The sequence below is a fragment of the Melospiza melodia genome, chromosome Z (assembly GCF_035770615.1).
Source record: "Melospiza melodia melodia isolate bMelMel2 chromosome Z, bMelMel2.pri, whole genome shotgun sequence".
Classification (NCBI taxonomy): Eukaryota; Metazoa; Chordata; class Aves; order Passeriformes; family Passerellidae; genus Melospiza; species Melospiza melodia.
The window spans coordinates 70,950,042-70,972,911 of NC_086226.1; the positions used below are offsets into that span (position 1 = coordinate 70,950,042).

At 38.1% G+C, this 22,870-nt stretch overlaps 1 protein-coding gene across 1 annotated transcript in view; it reads right to left on the reverse strand.

The window, feature by feature from the left end:
- Nucleotides 1–22,870, reverse strand: part of PGGT1B (protein geranylgeranyltransferase type I subunit beta) — a 37,361-nt gene that overhangs the window by 6,834 nt on the left and 7,657 nt on the right. The window contains 6 exon segments of the mRNA XM_063180942.1: nucleotides 1,019–1,127; nucleotides 1,436–1,620; nucleotides 3,316–3,361; nucleotides 9,581–9,713; nucleotides 11,059–11,210; nucleotides 17,230–17,297. Of these exon segments, the coding sequence (XP_063037012.1) occupies nucleotides 1,019–1,127; nucleotides 1,436–1,620; nucleotides 3,316–3,361; nucleotides 9,581–9,713; nucleotides 11,059–11,210; nucleotides 17,230–17,297 (693 nt within the window).

The window sequence follows — 22,870 nt, forward strand, 5'->3', positions numbered from 1 at the left end:
GGGGGACAACCTTGTCATAAAAGCCAATTAACAGAGGTAAACACATGATGGGTATTTGAAACAGACTTTTCTAGTCTCTGACTCACAAAGTAAATGTTTCATTATGACAAACCAAAACACTCCCTCCAAATGATACTGTTAAATCTATACGATGAGGAGGAAATGCAAATTTATCACAAGCGCTTCACCCTTTCAGTGTGGGTTCACCTTGAAAAATTCTGAAATGTTGTTCAAAATGAAATTATCAACAGATTTAGTACCGGGGCACAGATTCTAAACATACTCTTCCTTTATTATGACTAAATTTTTATCTTATTTGGTCCACTTACAAAGACTGTTTATCTTCTCTGTACGAAATGTCATGGGCACTGAAAACCTACTGGCACAAGCTTTGTTTTCAGAAACTTGCAATACCTTAATTGAATTCTAACAACTTTTAAAATTAAAAGATTTTAGCACCTTTTTGAGTTTTTTTCACTACTTCAAATGATCCACTTCTGAAAGCATAAGAAGTGCCAGACATACTTGTATAAACACAATCTGTAAATCATAGTACATAACTGCAAAAACTTTGACTCTTTTTACTTATATCAATGACTTCTGAATAATTAATTGAATTATTAATTTTCTAAAGAAACAAATATTTTGATATATTAAGCACAATTTACAGAGATTCCTACAACACAATATATCCTTTAAGCAGAACAGTTAAACCCATACTAAATAGACAGAGATACTCTTTTAACAGTAATCTAAACAACAAGATTCACTTCTTTTGTGGCTGAACAAGGACAAATTTCATCTTTCTCTTTCCACTTCAAGAATAAAAACGCCTTTATATTTTGAGGGTTTTTTTGGTTTTGGTTGGTTGGTTGGTTTTCTTTCTTTTTTCTTTTTTTTTTTTTTCTGGGATTTTTTAGAAAGGGTATGTTTTCTCTTACACCTCTCAGATGTCTGACTGCTGGAATTTATTTCTTACTTAAAACATACTCATTGCAATTTGGAGAAGTTATTTTACCTGGATGGCTGTCGGGCCACTTGGCGAATCCACCAACAAGGCGATCTTGAGTTGACAGGATGTAATTTCGGTTTTTCTCAAAATTTGTATATTGGAATATGTTCAAGAGCTGAAAAGAAATTAGATTGTAACAGTAATATAAGTCTTAGTATACTTTTAACACTAAGTCTTAACTAAGTGTTAGTATATTTTTAACACTAGAATATAGCGCCTATTTTTGAGATAAGCAGTAACAGCACAGCACTAATCTGGTAAACCTCCATTTCCTGCATTTTTTGCAAGATGAAAGACATTTATAGCCATTGGTGCATATTGGTGTACTTGTGTCAAATATCTAACACTTTCAAGCAAAGAAAACAGTGCTTAAAGAAATCAAAACAAGTCAATAGCTATCCCTACACTTGTTCTGTACACTACCTTCAATGTTGCTCCCACCCAAAAGGAATAGCAAGTGTCTACAGGTTTGTTGGGTCGCCCATGGTAGCCATTCTGTTGCCTCATTATACACCATCTTCTTATTCTGTTCAGTTCTTTTTCTGAAAAAACTTCCTCCAGTTTGCCCATCAAACACAGTGATGCAATACCACAAAATGTAGAGCCCCCTACAGAAGAGAAGAGAAGAGAAGGGTTTGCTTCTGTGAAGAGAAAGCAGGGTTTGCTATGCTTTGATACACAGATTTGCTGAAGCCTGTGTGATCTCAGTCAGAACTTTAACTAAGCTATTAGCAATGAAATCAATGGATTTTTAAAAGTATGGAAGAGTTAATTTTGAGTCTAAAATCCAAATAAATAAGAACACTCAAGTTCAGCGGATACGTCAAAGGTGGGGAGGGGAAACTCAGGAACTCCCTCAACCCAGCTCTTGTAGAAATAAACTAGATCATTTTCTTAAAGCTGTTTCTTCTCACAATGCTGTGCAATTTACATTACACAGCAGTCCAGAAACAAGTAAAAGGAATTGCAACAGAAATATTTCTTCACTTGTAACTTAAAAAAGAAAGCTATTGGAAATCCAGCAATCAGACTGAAGCAGAGATGCCAAAGCCAGCCTCAGACACAATGCCCCAGAGGATATAAACAGACAGAAGTATCCGGAGAGCAGAAGGAGAAAAAAAAACTCGAACTAAAATTATTAAAAAAGCCCCAAACAACGTGCGCACTTAATATGGTGAAAATACTCCTGGACTCTCGTGGTTGTAATACATACAAATTGTGCTTCTAAGGATTTTTTTGCTGTCAAGGAAACTGTATGGAAAAAAAGATAAATGTATGATCTTTTAAAGCCCATCCAAGTTTATTTTGAGTCTAATACCTGATATGATAAAATCAGAGTCTGGGAAAGAACATAAGCAAGCTGCTGACAGGAGACTTGGGCCCCAAAGTTCCTTACAATTTCCTGGTGCTGGAAGACCCCAGAAGATTTAAGATTATTTTTACTCTGATGCTGAAATGCAGTGCTGAAGTATTGCTATTTGTTATCACTAACAGTTTACAGAAAGTTAATTAACCAATTGTTTTAATATCTAGGGGTATAATTTAAATTCTTCAGCTTTATTGATCCAGCAAGAAGGAAACAGAGAAAATCCTATCAAAGCTCAATACTAAGGGTAAACATCTGATAGGATCATAGAATCATTAAGTTGGAAAAGACCTCCAAGATCATCAAGTCTAACCTTGGACAAATCAGTCCAACAGACTACAGCACTAGATTTAGTATGAGTCACCTAAAAGCCAAAAACTCCTCTGTCACAAGCAGACTGCTACTTCATGGCACAGAAACATTTTGCCTAAAAATAGCAGTCTCTCGGGGATTCCTATCTTCAGATCTAGCAACTCTTTACAAAAATTAACTGTTGCTTCGAGATTTGAACCCACAACAGATTCTGTACCTATCAAAGGAAATGCTTCTATGTTTTACCAAAGCTGTTGAAATTGGAAATGGTCAGTTACATGGCACGAAATCTCTTGCAGATAAAATATTCAGAGTAACAATGACATGTGGAAAAAGTTTGCTCTGTCAGCAACAGCTGAGAACTAAAAGCAACACCTTTCAACAAAACACGAGATAAGATTTCAACAAAAACACTCATAAGATTAATGGGAGTGATTAAAAAAAGCCTGTCTGTTCAGATATTAAGCTAGATCTACAGGAAGAAATGACATTTGGAGGCATGTTTTGGATTTGCTCCTCCTCACACAGATTCCTTAGAAAAGAAGGAAAGGTATGGCATACCCTGCACCTGCTACAGCACTTTCAATACCACTCTGAAAGGTGTAGAGCACTTTGACATTCTTACCATGAGATTCCAGTCCAGCTCCCTGTGCCAGGCCATTATCATAAGACTGAAGAAAAAAAAAATCCCAGAAAGCAGTTAATTTAGAACCACAGCACTTTGACAGACATTGCAATTTCTTAGTTTACCAGCAAAATTATCATCAGATCATTGCCATGATTTAACCTCATTAAATTCTGAACCTCCAAAAATTCTTGCCACAACACAGTTAATAAATCAGCTCTTTTTCAATGCAGGACATTTTTATGACTTTCATGGAATTAATTTTAGTTGTGACACAAGTTAGAAACCTGAAAAAGGGTAAGCAACAAAGAAAAAAAATCTTGTAACGCAGGTATAAAAAGAAAAAAATGGCTACGTAATCAAAACAAAACAGAATTAAATGGATAACTTAATCTGTCTCTAATCCAAGAGCAGTTCAACATTAAAAAAAGAGGCAAAATGAAAAGTATTGCTGTGTGTAGAATACTCAAATCCAAGCAATTCTTTAGTAGGAATCAAGTACATCCGGCTTTAAAAAACAATGAGAAGGGAACAAGAAGCAAGAAGAAAATTATAACATACATTGCAATAAACTTAAATTGGCTTATAAAATATTACTGTTAAAAAATACCATTACAGTGCTAAAAAATCACTCTGTTAAGCGCAACAGAAGGGGAAACTCAAGTCTGACAAAGCACCAAGAATACCATAGTTCATGTCTGTCATGAGCAATCCATGGACACATGTATATGTAAGAATAATAATCTTTCTTCCCTAAAAATCCATTAAGTCATTTTACTTGAAAAGAAACAAAAGACCATGTAAGAAATTATTCATAAAATAGCAAATATTTATTTTACAAGAGTTCATAGAATACCTAATGAATTATCTCTGAACAAATACCAAATTGCTTAGTAGGAAAAATGAGGTGTAACTCTTGAAGTTAAATTACATCAACCCTACGTATTCTACATCAACTGCTCAATTAATGATTGGATCAGTATCTGATCAGACACAAAGCACTAAAAATCCTTCCTCCACATCCTCCAGGTGCTGACTGTGAATTTCTCACATTTTCTCTGAAAGAGTGGCTAGCAGATACAGGACACCTTGACAAACCAATAATGACTCCCATAGTCGTAATCAAAGAATGGCTACAGGACTATCGTATCTCTAGAAACTACCTAGGGATTATTTTGTGCATCTGCTTTTAAAGCTGACATTGAGAAGAAAAAAGTAAACAGAAGAAGACACAGAAGCTACACTAAAACTGTATTCCTAGTTTTGAATTGTTGCTGAAAGCTGAAGCAACTGAAAATACTAATATCTGATACATACACTTCAAGCTGCAGCTTGATTTCTCAGGTTTGAACCAGTAAATTTTAGTAATCTCTATGAACTTCTGAATGTTAAAGCACACAGTGTGAACTCTTCCTTTTTCACGGCCTTTTGAGAATGCAATACAAATGTGCCACCACACTCCACAGATGCATTAATTGCTAAGAAAAGGCAAGCTGATTAGCAAAGCTATGCTGGCAAAGCTAATTAACTCTACAAACAGCAATTTTAAGAGGAGGTGGTTTGCTTTATGTATGACAAAGTAATTAGCTCTGGAGAAAAGCTGTTAAGTGTGCATCCCAGACACTACTATATTGTGCTGTACAATTAGCTTTAAACTCTAACAGACAATAGCTGACCCTCGGCAAACTGACACCTATTTATTTACAGACAGCAGCTGGTCTCTGGGGACTTGTGTGCCTTAAAGAGCTAGGGAATACTTTCATTTCTTGGTCCTTTTGAAAAGACTCCAGAAATTGTATGCAAAAGGAGCTCTTGATTACTGCAACATGACAACTGTATAATTAAATACTATCCTCAGGAAATGTGTAAATGCAGTTTGGTAAAATCTTCACTGCAAAGTCTACAAGTTTTACAACCAGCTTAACTATATCAACAGACCAATACAAGCGCATTTGAAGACTATACTAGAAGAAGCAGCTGATATTTTTAAAGCTTCTTGCAAAATCTCTATTAAAAAAAAAAAAGTACTGTTGCAAAGAACAGTGTTGTAGTGTGTTCATTACGTTCATTTAATTCCTCCCCATTTTATGTACCTGCTCCCCCCCATGTTGTGTAAAATGGTTCTGCCCTCCTCAGTTTTCCCGCCACAGCCCTGCCAGTTCTATTGTCAATCTGTTAGGTTATATATTCCTCCTCCCCTTTTTCCCTTATATGTATGCTTTTTCTCCTCCCTGGGCCAAGTCAATCACCCTCCCACTCCACCTAGTATTCCAGAAGCTTCTCCTCTTTGGGGGTTGTGGTTGGCTGTGGTCCCGGGGCCCCTCCCATACCTGGTACCTATTGGGCTCTCCCCTATGTCATTTGTGTTAAGCTCATCCCCTCTTCTCCCCTCATTGGTCTTCTGTAAACCCCTCCCGGGTCCACTCCTTCCCTTTAAGACCCTTAAGCACCATTTGTTCTTGGTCATTCGCTGGGACATCGTGAGCTTTCGAATAAACTACTTTAGCCCCCCTCCAGCGAGTGTCCAGCTCCTTCCTTCTCTTCGTTAGCAGCGATCCAGTCCGCAGCCAGCACAGCCCGAGGCCTTACGATGCTGAGGGGTGCTGGCAGGTTATGCAGCTGGGTGTCGGCCTTAACCTCAGCTAGCCGGACTCTGACCTTCTCTGCTCTAGAAGGCTAAATACACACCGCTGAAGGACAGTGTTATTGAGCCTCTGTAAGTCATTCAAAATCTCAGCATCTTAGTATTTGTTGTGTTTTGATGAGTGATATATCTAAGTTTTGAATGCAAAAGACTAAGAGTCAATCTACACTGCTAAAAATTGTGTGTTGAAATCTGACAATTTTACTGACAATAAAACTGGCCTGGAATTATTTTTGTGATCGGCATTGCATAAACACTTTTTTTAGTCGAACTACAACAAGAAGGCTATCTATTCTGTATGAAGATTCAATTATTTTTAACATTTTAAACACGGTTTATGTTCCAATCTCCTGCTGTTTTTGAAATGCCTAACTAAACAAATGCACTCCATCATTCAGCTGTATTGAATTGTATGTCACAATCCTTACACCGCATCACTAAAGGTAACAAATTCTAAAGCTTATTACAAACAGTACTGCGGTCAACCAATTACATTACTCTCAATCCAGATGAGTTGTACTTCACATGGATGGCAATTTGAAAAACTGAAGGAAGTTCTGTTAACTGTTATGTGCTTCATCTAGGTGCACATGAGTGACATACAATAGTAAATCAAAACCACACCCTTCTGTAAAAGCAGTTTGGTACTGAGCAATGAAATCCCTTTTTGTCTACAACTAAAGAAAGTGACAGAATGAGGTGACATTGTGTCATTGTGACAGCAAAATAGGAATAAGCACTTACAATAAAGCCTATAGTTATTAACAGTATAGTTAATTACACAAGGAGAAACAAATGAAATAACCTCAAAGAGAATTTACTTTTAATTGTTCCATTTTATAGGTTAGTTTTAGCACCATCTGCAAAATCTTAATGAGAGAAATCAAGCTAACATTCTTGGATGCCACATTTCATAGTCGTCGTGTTTATTTATGAGATACACTTTAAGAAATACCAGGCTCGTGTGATAGGTAATTAAACTGAAATACATCTCAAGGAAAGTGGTGGAAAGAGATGAATGAATGAAAGGAAAGAACAACTACTGCTGTGAAATGATCTTCACAATGGGCTGCTCCCTGAATGTCTGACACTTCTTCAGATACATTTGCAGCTCTAAATGTGACCAAGCAGGATGCAAAGGCTTTGTGTCTTTTCTCAGAATTGCCAGACACCTTGCAACTGAATTAATTCACACAAATACTGGTTGGCCAAGCAGTGAAAACCCAGCAAACACAGAACTAGTGTACATGTGCATGCCAACTCTTCAGTGAATTCACAGCATAGAAGTGGTTTAAAGAAGTCCCACTGAACACAGTGTAGAGTTAACCTAATTCACAGTAAACCTGGACAAAAATACAGCGTGTCTTGCTGCACATTTCTACATGCTAGAATGACTGTTCCCTAAAGAGCACTGCTTATTGGATCTCTCTAAGTTACTCATTAAGCTAGCCAGGAAAAGACAATCTTTGTGATAAGCCACAGTGTCTTCTGAACTTTGACCATGGCAAGACTTAGTTCTACTTTACTAGTGAACTGAAGTATTAGTAGGAGGCCTTCCAAGATGTCTTGCCATGGTAAGGCCTCAATTATGAGAGGTTTTTTTAAAATCCATCTCTTTTTCCAATAGGAACATAATGACTGGAATTTGTAGGTCCAACAATTAATGCTAAGCTCTAGAAGCAAAGTTTAAATTTGGTTCACGATCACACTGCACAATAAATCTCCAGTACCACTTCAAAGCTCTAAACTTTCAGAAAATCTCCACTTGTCTGCTCTGTTATGGCCTCATCTGATGCTGTCTGTTTTGTCTTAGAAAGAAACAGTTGCTTCTCCCTCTATTTTTTCAGTGCTGCCTGTTACATTATGTATCTCTGTCACACTCCACTTAACAATCTCATTTCCAGAATAAAGACTCCTAGTATATGAAATACTCCTTTTACACAAGCTGATTCATACCTTCCACAGTTCAACTCAACTTTCTTTGTCCCCTTCCTAGTTCCACCATTTCCTTTGGGATCAAAACTGCACTCAAATGTTCACAACTAACAGACAATGTGATGTACAGAACTACAACGAGGATTTTGCTCTTGGGTTTTGTTTTCTATTCTTTTTTAACACTTGATTCTCCTATTGTAACTCTGCTAAGCTATTTTACTAAAGACTGATCTCAGCAAACATTAAGGTCCAGAAATGGTCAGAGGATGAAGAATGTTCCCTGCCTAACTGGTAAGAGCAAGCACTCTGCCTAAGCTCCTCTCTCAGACTGAAACAGAATGGATAAATCATCATCCTTGGGTGAAATCCACTGAAAGGACTCAGCAGGAATATTCTCATGCTGAGAACTCATGCTAACTAAGGGGAGCTGCCAGCTATGGGAGAAGGGTTCTTATGGGAAGCAGGGGAGGAAGATTCTAGGATTGTATAGCAATCCCCTTATCATGGACTGTTTTCTGGGGAATGCAGGGGTAAGCATAACTTACTATGGGATGGCTAGGGAAAGGGCCAATGGTAAGAAACAGAAATATCAAAGCAGACTGGAGAAGAACAAGGGGAAACAGAGGGGAAAATGGGATAAAAGGTGCTACTAGGATGTGAACAGACTGCAGGTCCATATCCTTGTATGACTGAGCCCTGGCCTTGATCATCTCTGTCTGTCCAGGACTATGGCAGTGTGCCAGAAAACTTCTTGAGGTGTACAGTAAGAAATACTAAGACGTCCAAATACCTGCTTTAAAAATAAACAACAAATAAAAAACAACTAGGTCTGAAGCAAGAGATTTTAAAGTCTTTTTTTAAACTTGTTTCTCACATAAATTGTAAAATCTTGCTGCTGACAGCAACTACTGAAAATAGTCATTTACAACAGAAGCTGTGTGTCATCATAAATTTGAGTCTTCTTTGTGGACCACAAGAATTTAACCTGTGTTTACTCACACTAAGGGAACTGCAGTTTTCAAGCTTGCTCAGCTTCCTTAAAAAATTGTATTTCTTTCTTTGAAAATGTAACTCAATTAAATGAATGAAACAACATGAAAAAAAATGGAAATCTCCTTTACTCCAATCGAATATAAAGACAATTTGCACAGACACAGAAAAAAATGTGTACGTACTCATGAATACATTTTTTCATTCCAAGTATCGAATAAATAAATTATGAAGTGCATGACTGGAAACACTTCAGGATGAACTCATGTCAATTATTAGTTTATTTGAATCTGTGTATCTTTTAAAAAGCAATACTATAGCTCAATCAAAGATGAGGATTTTATTGGTACGCTTTTCCAAAGTGCTTTCTGCACTTTTTCTAAACACAAACATCACACCTTAGTTTTCAAAAACTTGCTTTTAACTACTTAATTATTTTAAATAAAGAGGCTTTTTAATACAGTTTGCAGCAAACAAACACACCAAATAAAATTATCTTGCTAGCACACATATTTTAATGAAAATACAAATGCAAAAAGCCAATGTACTTTGTAATTCTCAACTCGCTAGAGCAGGAAGAAAAAATAAAGAAATTACTGTAATACAGTTTGGACAGATATTTTTTTAAGCCACAGTTAAGAAAAAAAGCTTAAAGCTTGAAAGCATAGGAAGAAGAAACATTTTGTGAACACTCACCATACTTCTTCTAATGTAGTCTATTGCTTTCTTCATATCCATGCCTGACCAGTTATCGAGCATGTAGCAGATGCAGGAAGCACAGTACACAAACCTCATATCATTTTCACTTCCTTCCAGCACTGCACAGAAACTGAAAGAAACATTTCTGTCTTTAAACACTGTTTTGCCTGTTACACCAGAAAATATGAAATGCGGTTCAAAGAATTGCACAGTGTTTTCTCTAAAGATTAGTTTATAGTAGTCTCATAAATATAACCCAAAGCTACACTAGATTTTCTTTTTAGAAGATGTGATTCTAAGCCAAGGAAAATGCATAGAACTCTAAACACTTAGGAACCTGAGTAACTATTTCCAGGAACATAATGATACTGGTGCTTATTTATTCCAAGATGTTTATACTTACAGTCTTTAACCTATTACAGTATATACAGATACATGACTTACCATTTTACCTCTTTTAGGCAGAATTCTTTCACTTCCTAGGAATTCTAATAGCTCACAAGGCTTTCTTTCCTTACTGCAACTTGAGGACCAGTTTCCCAGGTATGTATAAAGGCAATTGCTCGTACTACTATTTCTAATACAAATGGTGAATCAGTTTTAAATTAGTTACTGTTACAATTGCACCAAACTCTACTAATATTTAAATTTTTTTGACCAGGGCAGTAACCATCCCCCTGTACTGGGCACTGGTGAGGCCACACCTCGAGATTTGAGTTCTGTTTTGGCCCCTCAAGACAAGGAAGTCCATTGAGGTACTAGAGTGTGTCCAGGGAAGGGCAGTGGAGCTGGGAAGGGTTTGGAGCACAAATCTGATGAGGAGCAGCTGAATGAGCCACAGAGAAAAAAACACCGAGAGGACAACTTATCACTCAACTATCTGGAAGGTGGCAAGTTGGGGGTTGGTCTCCTCTCCCATGTGGGACAGAGGAAATGGCTTTGAGTTGTACCAGGTGAGGTTTAGATTAGGTATTAGAAAAAATTTCCTCATCAGAAAGGTTGTCTAGCACTGGAACAGGCTGCCCAGGGAAATGGTGGAGTCACCATCCCTGAAGGTATTTCAAAGACATGTAGATGTGGCACTTAAGGACATGGTTTAGTGCTGGACTTGGCAGCGCTGGGTTCAAGAGTTGGACTTCATGATCTCAAAGGTCTTTTACAACCTAAATGCTTCCATGATATACAAAACTAGGTAAATGGTTGAATTACCTGTGACAATAAATAAACCTTTAATTGTTTCTTCTAGGACTTGCTGCTTGGCAAGCCTCCATTTGGTTCGAAGGGCCTATTAGTACTCTCTGATGACTTAACCATTTCCAAGAAGTCAGCACATGTTCTATGACTTATGTTACTCCTAATCAAACTATTTTTCTAATAGAACAAAAAGATTATAGCTACTTCTATAAAGAACATGTCTCTTACATTCCATTCCACATGTGGGTAGTGGGAGTTGCAGCATATAAAGCATCTTTTACCTTCCATCCTCCAGCTGGAGAGCTCTCAGTCCTGCCAGTATGGCATCTTTATTTACTCGACTTAAATCATCTCCAAGAATAACCAGACATGATAGTCCTGTGTAAGTCATTGCTATGTGCCCACTGTCATAGGGATGAGATATACCTGGACCCTAAAAAAGGAGAAAAAAATAGAAATTTTGAAACATCGCAAGAGCTTACACTACAGTAAATATTTTTTTTTTAAGGTAAGAGGTAAACAAATTACTTTTCCCTTTACTCATTATGGTTAAACTGAAGGTATCCTGCTCAGCTTTCCTCACCAAACTCTGCTCAGCTTTCCTTATCAAACTAAGTTACTGCATAACTGCTGCTCTTGTAAACACTTGGTCAGAAAAAAGCTTTGACAAGAACTCCATCTGAGGAACAATTAAGGAAAAAAGGGGATGTCTTCACCTGTACCTAAGTTTGTCCTGACACACCACTGGGCATTAGCTTCCTGGCAGCTGGGTAAGCACTCTTAAACAGCTTAACTCTGGAGGTCCCTCAGCAGAGATTTTACAACATCATGATCTACAAGGAGAAAGCAGTGTGAGAGATTATTAGTAATCTCTCTGTCAACTGAAGCAATACCAAATTAGCCACTTACCTACTTTGATCTCTATTTTAAAATAATAATTAGAGTTCAAATACAGTATTTATATACCAAATAGCCACAGAAACATAGAATATCCTGAGTTGGAAAGGACTCACAAGGATCACTGAGTGTCAACTGAGAAGCAAAATCATAGTTAAAGGCTGCTCAGCCTTTAACTCAGTCCCATAATACAACTCATAGAAATGGGAAAGGGATTGATACAGCTATGCTAAAACTACTGTTTTTCTTTATGGTATTTTAAGGGCCCATCCTGGACTGTACTACTTCATGAAAACAGAAGCCACATGCAACAAGATGACTGTGGATACCTGGGATGGTTCAGTTTGGAGCAACTGGAAGATAACTATTTTAAACACATAAAGTTATTTCAATACTGAGTATTAGAGACAGATTTTTAAATGATATTTTACTATCATTATTGCCTAATCAGCTGCAATTCTTATTTTGCAATTAATCCTAAAAACACAAGGAAAAAGCAGTATAAAACCAAATTTAATGTTATGTTATGTGTAATTGGTATTTTTCAGGCAAGTCATGCTTATTTCCAAAGCCAAAAGGCTTTTCTTCTAGTAAGAAACGGGGAGAGAAATTGTTATTACCCACTAGACAGCAAGAGACTGCTTTCACACAAGGGAACCAGAGACAATTGGGAAAGGGAGGCAGAAAACAGGGTGAAGTGGGTTCAGCAGCACTGAAAAAGCTATGTAACAGAGGAGAACAGGAGTGTATGTGCTGAGAGCTGCACCTCCTCTCCCTTTCTTCCAGTCCTGGACCCTCTCTTGAGGAGGCATCACAAATTTCAACAGCTCCCACTCCCATCCCTGCCTCCTACCCTAACATTAAATACACATATAGGGCACATTAAATTGCTTTTGTTAAGTGGTCTCTATTGACCTCAGCTAATGCACTGGTGCAGAGTATGCTCCGAGAAGACAACAAAGGGGGTATGGCCAGGGTCTGTTCTCCATGAACTTTACCTTTTGTGAGAATTAGTCTGTAGGTCCCACAGGAAATAGATTTACTTGGATCTCAGAGATGGAGTAAACAGTTCTGTTCTGTTGGTATTACCATCATGTTCCTCACAATCTCAGCCTTTTTTAAAAGAATTAACACTTAAAAGATTTAAGCTGGGGGAAGCTTTCAAGCATCTAAACTTGGCTCAGTGATGTGACAGTGTTCCTTACTATATCAATTAAAACAGCTATTAAAACATAACTCATGGCCACCAAAAATTCCCAGTGACCACCGCAGAGCCAAGAAACTCTCTCTCCTGCAGAAGCATGGGCAAGATCTCTTCAAACACTAGTAAAGAATGCTACTAAACATGCACTAGCACTGGTACAGTCCCACTTTCAAAGACAGGGTTCCTTCACCCAGGTGCCAATCCACACACGGTGCTAAGTGGTTTTGACACATTTGCACAGAGGTGTGTGCTGAGTGCTAAGTCCACCAAGCCAACACACCTGGTTACAGCCAAGAAGCATAATTATACTTTCAAAATACGCAAGTATGTAGTTCTTGTATTTATGAAGATTCCTCAATGCAGGGAAGAATGATGCGCAGAATGCCACGATATCAGAAGGCTAATTAATTACTTTATTATAGTATAGTATACTATAACTATTTTACACTGTATTACACTAACAAGAACTATAGTAAACTGAAGAAACTCATGACTGTCTGCTGACCAGACAGTCAACACAGCTTGACTGATAGGCTAATTAACACAAACAGTGTCCACCAGAATCCAATCAAGCAATCCCTTTAGGTAAATAATCTTCCAACACATTCCACAAGTCCAAAAACACAGGAACAGCTAAGGAGATAAGAATTGTTTTGGTAATTCTTTTCTCTGCTTTTCAGCATTCAGAGGGCATGTGAATACCACATGTAGTTACCTAATTTCTAAATAAATGTCTACTCAATAGCTATTTGACAATCTATCTTTTGCATGCTTTGATGTATTTCACAACACATTTTGCAGGTGTTCAGTTGGTAGGGGTCTTCACTTGGACATGGGTAGCCTCAGCTTTAGAGGCATCTTTTTCATGTTCTTAAGTTCATTGAAAGTATAAGATTTTAGCTGTTGCCAAATAATTAGTGGCTAAATTCAAGGTGTCTCTGCTTCTGTAATCTCTTTAATAGTTTCAAAACTATTCTGCAAGAATTGTTGTTAAGTTTCTCACTTCATGGAACCACAAAATGGCCTGGGCTGGAAGGGACCTCAAGGTCATCTAGCTGCAACTCCCCTGCCATGGACAGACACTTTTCAGTAGACCATGTTTCACAGGATCCCTTAAAATATACAGAGATGCCTGCTTAAAATAAAAAAAAAATATTAGTACAGAGATATTTTGGCCCAGGCTTACCTGGGTCTTTATAGTACTTATTTTTATCTTACATTTACTTTTATATTCTATTTATTGTTATCTTTTCTGTGATTCACTCTGCAAAATATTTATAACTATTCATCTTTCACCAGTATCAGTGTTGCAGCCTTGAGAAAATAACAATGTTGTGTCAGGAACACAAAAGATATATTTCTTACCCCCAAGTGAAAGGACATGTTAATTACCACAATCTTACATAAAAGTTGCAGCTATTGAAAACAAAATTCTGATTCACAATGCTTTCAACATACTAAAATTTAATCACAACACTTTGAAAATACTGAAAAGACCTAGGTTACCTGAAACTTTGAGGAGGCTGTTTAGCCCTAAATTAAAAAGCTAGTTTAAACTGCAGTAACAGCAAATCTGAGACACTTCAAAATCTGGGGCCATTTCAGTATAAAATTATTTTCTAATTCTAAAAGCAATCATGTTTTGAATTTGAAGCTAGAGGAGTCACTCCTAGCATTCATTCACAGTTAAGACTGCTACAGTTCATGAGGGCTATGTTGTGAGTTGGTGAAGTGGATATGGTTTTGTTTCACTTTTGCTTTTGTCCCAAAAAGATGCAAAGACACTGCTGTCAAACACCTCAAAGGCAACAGCTAAAACCCCACAACTCCCAAATCAAACTCAAATAACCTGCTCTTCAGAGATTTAGTAAAGCTGGATATTCTAACATAACCTTCATTTTTTTTCTATTAGTTTGAAGGGCCCCTACTGACTGAATAGATTTGGCTATCACTTTCTTAAGAGCTCAAGAATGAAATCACTGTAGTGGCATGTAATAGATGGCAAATGTCCATGCAAATCCAAAATGCTTACAGACTTTTTCAGAAAATATTTTTTATGGCAGACTTAATAGAACACTTTTAAATAATGAAAAAAGAAAAATGATTTGACCATAAACACATCCCAGAGTCATGGCAGTGAATTTCTAACTCTTTTTTTTCTGAATTATTTCAGGACATTTCAGGCAACAGTGCTGGAAATGCTTTAAACCTTTATCTGCCAATAAATCAAACAGATGCAATCCTTCAAATGCAGACACAATGAAGAAAGTACTGCAATGCTTGAATAAAAACCTCATCCATGTGCAAACAATTTTCTAGAGATAGTGACCTTGTAGCTAATTTCTACAAATAACTTGATTCCACCCCTTTATCTCATATGTACAGTGGCCAACACATTCTAAGACACCAGTGGACAGCAACATATTTCCAGTAAAGACAATATTTCAGTATGAAGCATTTACTATTGGAAGGCGAGAATTAAATTAAAACACCAGAAAGTGCTGGGAGGAGAAAACAATGCTCTGCCAATCTTACAGACTTTTTGCCTTCATGGCCCTTTGTAAGATCTCAGAACTATGTCCAGAATAAACTCTTCTAGCTTCATACACTGGGGAGGATTTGAAAAAGGCTTCCAAAAGTATGCACTATTACTACTATTTAAAATACTACACTGTACGGCTGCTAAAAGTATGACACAACTGGAAAAGGAAAGTAGAGGCCAGTGTGCAGGAAGGACAAAAGAAGTACAGTAGTTCTGTCCTGTGTTTGAGAGTGAATCAAATTGTACTGAAAAGTGGATGAAAAAATCTGTGAAAGCACTAAACTAGCCTCTGCTAACCTCATTTCTGTCTTTTATTAAAAGAATTTTCTTTTCACATGTAAGAACTCTCTTGAACTGGGCTTCAAAGCATTTGCTCTCATTGTCCTGACAAACAGGGATGAACAGACGTGCTTAAGTCTGGGTGGGTATCAGGTGCAGTCAAATATGAATGATTCAACACAGGAAGAGAAATACCAGTTGCAGACACTCACTTTGGAAGAAACAGCCAGGCCCAGTCTATTAATACATGCCTCCCTGGCTGGTGTCACTGCCAAGATTTTAGGTGGTTTTTTGACAGTGGGATGGCCGACATGGCACCAGACACACTGGCAGCATCAGATGGGATTCACTTTTCTCAGAGGACCCGAACAAGCTCCAGAAGTGGGTCATGAGAAGCTCATGAGATTTAACAAGACCACGTGCAAGGTGCTACACCCGGGTCAGGACAACCCCAGACTGGGAGGGTACAGACTGGGAGAGGAAGAGAAGTCACGGAGAGCAAAGGGCTTGGGGGTGCTGGTGGCTGAGAGGCCGGACATGACCTGGCCCTGGGCAGCCACGGCCCGGAGAGCCAAACGTGCCCTGGGCTGCGTCCAAAGCAGCGTGGGCAGCAGGGCAGGGAGGGGATTCTGCTCTCCTCTGGTGAGACCCCATGTGGAATGCTGTGTCCAGGCCTGGGGTCTTCAGCACAGGGAGCACAGGAACCTGTTGGGACACATTCAGAGGAGACCACTAAGTTCATTAGAGGGCTGAGGCACCTCTCCTATAAAAAAAGGCTATGATAGTTGGGATTTGTCAGCCTGGAAAAGAGGAGGCTTTGAGGTGACTTAATTGTGGCCTTCCAGATCCTGAAAGAACCCTACAAGAACGACGGAGAGAGACTTCTTACCAAAGCATGCAGTGACAGGACAAGGAGAATGGCTTCAAAATGAAAGAGGACAGGTTTAGATCACGTACTAGGAAGAAATTCTTAACTGTGAGGGTGGTGAGGCATTGGAACAGATTGTCCAGAGCTGTGGAATCCCCATCCCTGGAAGCATCCAAGGCCAGGCTGAATGAGATGCTGAGCAATCTGTCTAGTGTATGGTGTCCCTGCCTGCAGCAAGAGGACAGGAGCTAGATGATCTTAAGGGCCCTTTCCAGCCTGAACCTTTCTGTGATAGCAAAGAACAGCATGTTCTGCACCACTTAATTAGGGCTATTCTGGCCAGCTTCTCTAACTCATGACAATTCTTCAGCTAGATAAGTTTTCCTTTGTTAGGAGAAGACCAGAGAAGGAAGAGACTGCACTGAGATAAGCCATAATTTGTGTGTCAGTTTCTTCACTGCTGTGAGAATTTAAGTTCTAGGTATCATTTTAGAATGTTTCTTACACACGTTTCTTAAAAGTTCTGCAAACATTTCAGTATTAACAGTACAAAATTCCCTGCTGTCCAGACATTCTGTAATTATGCAGTTAATATCATAGAAATGACATAAGATAATTTATTGCCTAATTGAAAACATTTCACATACACATTCTTAACTGACCTTGGAGGGATTGAATGGCATCCCTAAATATGAAGAACCTCTGAATCCACAGCGATTCATATTTGATCCTGGAAAAGATTAAAACAATACTCAATTAATTTGTTTTGTTGAAACATTTATTATAAACTGTAATTATCTAATGAGATCAAGACCCGTTAGTTCAACACTATTCACAGGCTTAATAAAGTGTGCATGTGTCACTCATTTCCCAACCTTAGTTTGGTATCTCTCTCATTAACAAAAAAAAATTAAGAAAATCACAAGCAAACTTAACTTACTTATTGCTGTAGTGACAAAACACAAAACATCAGATTTTTAATGTTTTTTTTAATTTGGTGGAAGTACAGTTTGTGTCACCACAGACTTGTCTTCCATGCTCACAAGAAAAAAAGAGAAAAGGACTGCTCCCCCGGGAAAATGGCCAGAGTTAACATATTTTTTTTGTTCCTGTCTGGATTCTTGCCTGGTAATACCATCTGTTCTCAAGCAGAACTGTTTCAAGATACTTCGCAACACGTTCAAGGATAAACAATTCGCAGTTTTAAGCATATTGTAGCTATCAAACATTTCTGTCAGTGATACAGTGTAATTTGTTTCAAACGCGTCACAATACCTGAGCATGTGGCACAAAGAACCATGAACCAAATGCTGTCAAGAGTTTAAGTACAGCTTTGCAGGACTCAGATTTGCTTTTGCATGGCAAAACCTCAGTTTACTGGTCAATGTCTGAAACTAAAAACCTAATGAATGCCACAGTCAAACAGCAGCTGCTTGTTCTTAAATACTACTGACCTCTTAAGTTATTCAGCCTTTAAGCTAAAAATCCTCATGGATATTAGAGGAAATTGCCTCAGAATAAATAAGAATGAATAGTTATAAGGCTGAAAGCTCTAAGCAACATCACTGTGCAATGTGGCCTACAAGCTCTGGTATAATTTAGCAGCATATTACCTTCTAATTCTAAACATACTCTGTTTATATGCAAAATTTAAACTAGAAAGGTTTTGTTAGCTTAAGAATTTCTGCTTGGCCTGAAGTATGCAAGGTGCTCTGCCAGATAAGTCTTTGGAGCTAACTGACATAGGGTGAAACACCTGCAATTCTCCACTTCCTCCACAGCTCAGTCAAAAGTACTTCTTAATGATTCTACACATGTAACAAAAGCAAACTTCAGCCTGCTTAAAAGCTGGTGTGCCATAGTCTGATCCACACAAAGAAAACAAAAAGACAAAAATAATATCTGTTTCATTTTATTATAATATAAACATTCTTAGCAGAGAACATTTGTCTATTCACTTGCAGAGTCAAAAACTTGCATTTTATGTCACCTCAGCCTCTGGAAAGCATAAAAAATTAAATGAGTCTTAAAGACTAATCTGAGGTCCCAAAGAACACTGCCCAAAAAAGCATCACAATTTCAAAAATTACACAATGTGAACAAATCAGTAAGAGAAGACCTAGAATTCTTGCCTAGTAAGTTCCAGATTTCCTAGGTGACATCATGGGAGGGGGGAAAAATCACATTCACATTCATTTTCAGTAAAAATGAACCTGTGTCTTAAGTGCTTAAGCAAACTAGAACCCTCACTTTGAAATGATACTGGTAGGGAAACCCTTTACCTAGAAAAGAGATATTATGCTACCAACACAGCTATTCTGGCCTACTGCAAAGGACACATGCTACAATTAAGACAGCTCTGCAGCTGAACCAGAACTCAGCTGACAGCTGCTAGATGGAACGATTCATCCCAGAAATACCAATCCCCATCACTGGCCTTTTGGAGTGTAGCTTATAATTCATTATCAAGGTAGAAATGGCAGCATGAAACCCAAGCTTGTGTGCTGTTACTGGGTCAGCCTGATCCCCTTCTGAGTTCACAGATGCTATACAAATAGATTAAAAATAAAGTACATTAATGAAATCATGATGCATTACTCCCTTTAGATGTTCAATTTTCATGTAGTATTTCAAAACCGTTCTTCTACTACTGTACTTTTATCAATTAGAAAACCGCATTCACAATTTTAAAATTGGGATTTTTAACTGAATTGCTAAGAATATAAAAATCTATTTTGACACTTTTTGTCAGTATTCTCATCTCCCACTCCAAACTTCATACACCGGCTCCTAGGAAAAAGAGGAGACCAGCATGCCGTTTTAGGAAAACTTTAGGGCAAACTTTGCAGGGAATTTGATCATCTCCTCACTTAAATGCATTAATGTGCTTGCAATAGATGCTTCCTAGACCTTCCTAGACTATCACAAGGGAGTTGCTAAATCTCTAGTCACAGCACATGAAGTAAAAAATAGAGTTTTGAGTTGATAAAGGAAGCATTAAAACAGGAAGTGAAAACAGCTTGTTTTTAACCACATGACTCTGGAACACTGATGTAGCGTCTCAAAATGGTTTTTTAGCATCCTGTGAGCATACTAGTTGAAAATCAAGTGAAAACCAAAGGCAAGTTACAGGAAATGACTGTCTTTCAGTTCATGAAAGAAACTTTACAAAGTGAAATTTCATCTCCTGTGAAGTTGGCTTTACTATTTTATTGCAATTTACTTGTACTTCTTGTTTTATGTAATAGCTTAGTATTGCTAATCAAACTCTTCACTTTCCTGAACCAAAAATGGGCTGTCAGAATCAGAAACGGAATTAAAAACGAACTGGAAACAAATCAAAAGGCCGTGATGGCAGCCCATGTCCCTTCTGGGGAAAAGCTGCTGGGGTGGCCAGTCCGGCTGCAGCAGAGTTTGCTGCGCCCCGTCCCCGCTGCAGCTGAGAAATGGTTCCTCCTGGTGTTCACTTCCACCACCAGCCTCACTCAGCCACCTCCTCCTACAGGGGCTTAAGACAGAGCAAAAAGTAGCAAGTGCTTCATAAACTGCTGTGTGACCAGTTGTGGTGGTTTGAAAAAACACACCTGGAAAAACGTTTCACATTTGACAGCTAAAGAAAATGGACCCTTTTCCAAAACCAAGAGACTCCAATGCCTAAATCAAGAGCTGAAACTTTCCTGTGAAGAAAAAGATGTTACTTATGTGTCCTTAAACCAGAAAGTCCTTAAGATATGTAAAAGAGCTTCAAGTGATGACCACAGACAACTTACCCTGTGAGCTCTTTTTTTACAGACAGGGAATTTTTGTTATTTATATTTTATGGAATTTGTTATTTATACTGCATGGAAGAATTGATAAACTTTTACCACTAATTTTTAACATTCAGATTATCCATACATTCCTCTGGCTGCAAGACTAGTCTCCTTTTGCTAACTACAGGAGTTTACACTTATTACTAAAATAGTATATTTAAAAAATCACAGCTTTAATCATTATTCAGTCCATACATCCAGATAAAAGTAAGCATAAGCTCTTCTCACTGAACTAGAGCTTGTAATTGTCCCTGTAAATCGAAGCACTAGAGGATGTCACTAAATGCAAAGTTCCATTCTCTAAAATGCCCATTATACATCTAGATAAACACTTCAAATGCAGCCATAAAAGCAAGTCGTGCTGGAAGAAAATTTGCATTTTTGCTCAAGAAACTCATGATCAGAAAGCTCACATGTATTGATGATTTCAAAAAAGTCAATGACATTTTATACATTTTTTTCAGTACTGCCACATAAGAAGAAAGAATCATTCATACAAATCTGAATTTAGACTTTGATAGAAGTAAGTTTTAGGTCTGTCATTTATCATACTGGTTTTCAGTGTAGTATCCATGGGTCCTGGGGATTCAGACCAATAAATAACATATGTTTTGTTATTCCTTTTGGTTCCATTTTTTTAGTACAGCAAAGCTAGTGAAGCATCCAGCTGTCAAAAAGTACAATTTTCTTCCTTCTCCCATAATGGGCTGGCACTGGCGCTCCCAATCAACACAGTTCACCCAATGCAACACAAAGCTAACCTTCTGTGAGATAAATAAATGTGTGTTTTTCTGCCACTGCAGCAAGCTCTCAAGCAGGGTCAAACAAATGCCACTGTTCCTATGGGGGAGGATGGTAGATGAATATGGCCAAGCAGTGTGCTTCCACTGTGTAATTAGATTACTTGAGTACAAAGTTCTGTATTCACTCTCTTTTAAAAGTGCTGAACTGGCCCTGAATGTGACTTGCAAGAAACTGGAATATATCTTTCTTAAATTGTATGAGTTGCACTTTAGTTAGTTAAAATAAACTTGAAATAGCTCTGTCAAGGAGCTGCACTATGAGAGGAAAAACAGTAAAACACTGACATGATGTTAAGAACAAGCAACTAGCTAAAAGAGGGTGCTTTGTCAACCCTTTCCCAATTTCACTAACACTTCAAAAAGTAGCGTTTTAATCTAACAATGTATCATTTTGGCAAGGCTTGTAAAAGAACATTACCCTCCACAAAATTAAAAAAGAAAAAAGCACTTTTTAAGATTTCAACTTCTTTCTAAGAAGAAACATAGTTAGGTCTTCTTGCACCAACCACACAAAGAAAACAAAACCACAGTAGCTATGCACCTAAGTAAAGCATTCACTAAAAGGGAAGGAAAGGTAACAATGGCCAAAATCAAAGATAAAGCCAAACTATTTAGCATGAGTTACAGAAGACGGGGATCCTTCAAACAAGCAGAAGGCAGCAGTAAGTGGAAGCATTCAGCTAAGTATGTGTTTCTGTGTGAGGCTCAGTTTGCACATGGGATGTGTTGCCATTCCCTCCTAATTAGAAGTGGTATTGAGCCAGCTTCTGGAAGAGTTGAGCTAAACTTATGGTACCAAAAAGACATTTTCTGTTTGAATCACAGCTACAATAAACCCACAGAAGAATATAGTCTATCCTGACAGATTCTAATCTTCAACTTCCTCAAGTGCATTTTGATTAGGCTGACAGAGCATATGTTTGCCTTCTTACTCAGTAGATCAAGATCTCAACATTAGTGTGCTTTAGTTTCAAAACTACAAACCTCTGAAGTGAAGCTGTCATTAGCCATCAGACATACTACATACCAGTAAATGCAAACATGTCACTTAAGGCTATCACAGGATATTGCGAGACTTTATCTAAGAAGCGCTCTAAACCACCAAATTCTGAATTTTCTAGCAGGTTCTGTAACACTCTGCTGTAGTGGGTTGACTCCAACCAGCAGCTGAGGCAAGAAAACAGAGAGATGAACAGAAGACTCAGAGAGTGAGACAGAGACAGTCTGATAGGTGAAGCAGAAGTTGTGGGTGCACAGCAAAGCAAAGTAGGAATTCATTTACTACTTCCCATCAGCTGGGCAGGTATACAGTCACTTCCCAGAAAGCAGGGCCTCAGCAAGTGTATGGGTTACTCAGGAAGACAAATGCCAGAACCATGAATATTGCCCTCTTTCTCCTTCTCTTACCAAGTTTTTAAATTTTTTTTTTTTTTTTTTCTGAAAATGATGCTAGATGCTATGGAGTGTCCCTCTGGATGGTCCTGAGGTCAGCCTGGGTCAGCTGTCCTGGCTGTGTCCCCTGCGGTATCTGCCATTGGAAAAGGAGTGCAGAGGAGGCAAAAAGAGCTAGCCCTGACTAGCACTGCTCAGCAATAGCTGAAAGACTAAAACACTCTTTTGGTACCAGGCTCAGAACACAGCAGATTAGAGGCTACTGTAAAAAAAATTAATTCTAGCCCAGCCAGTGC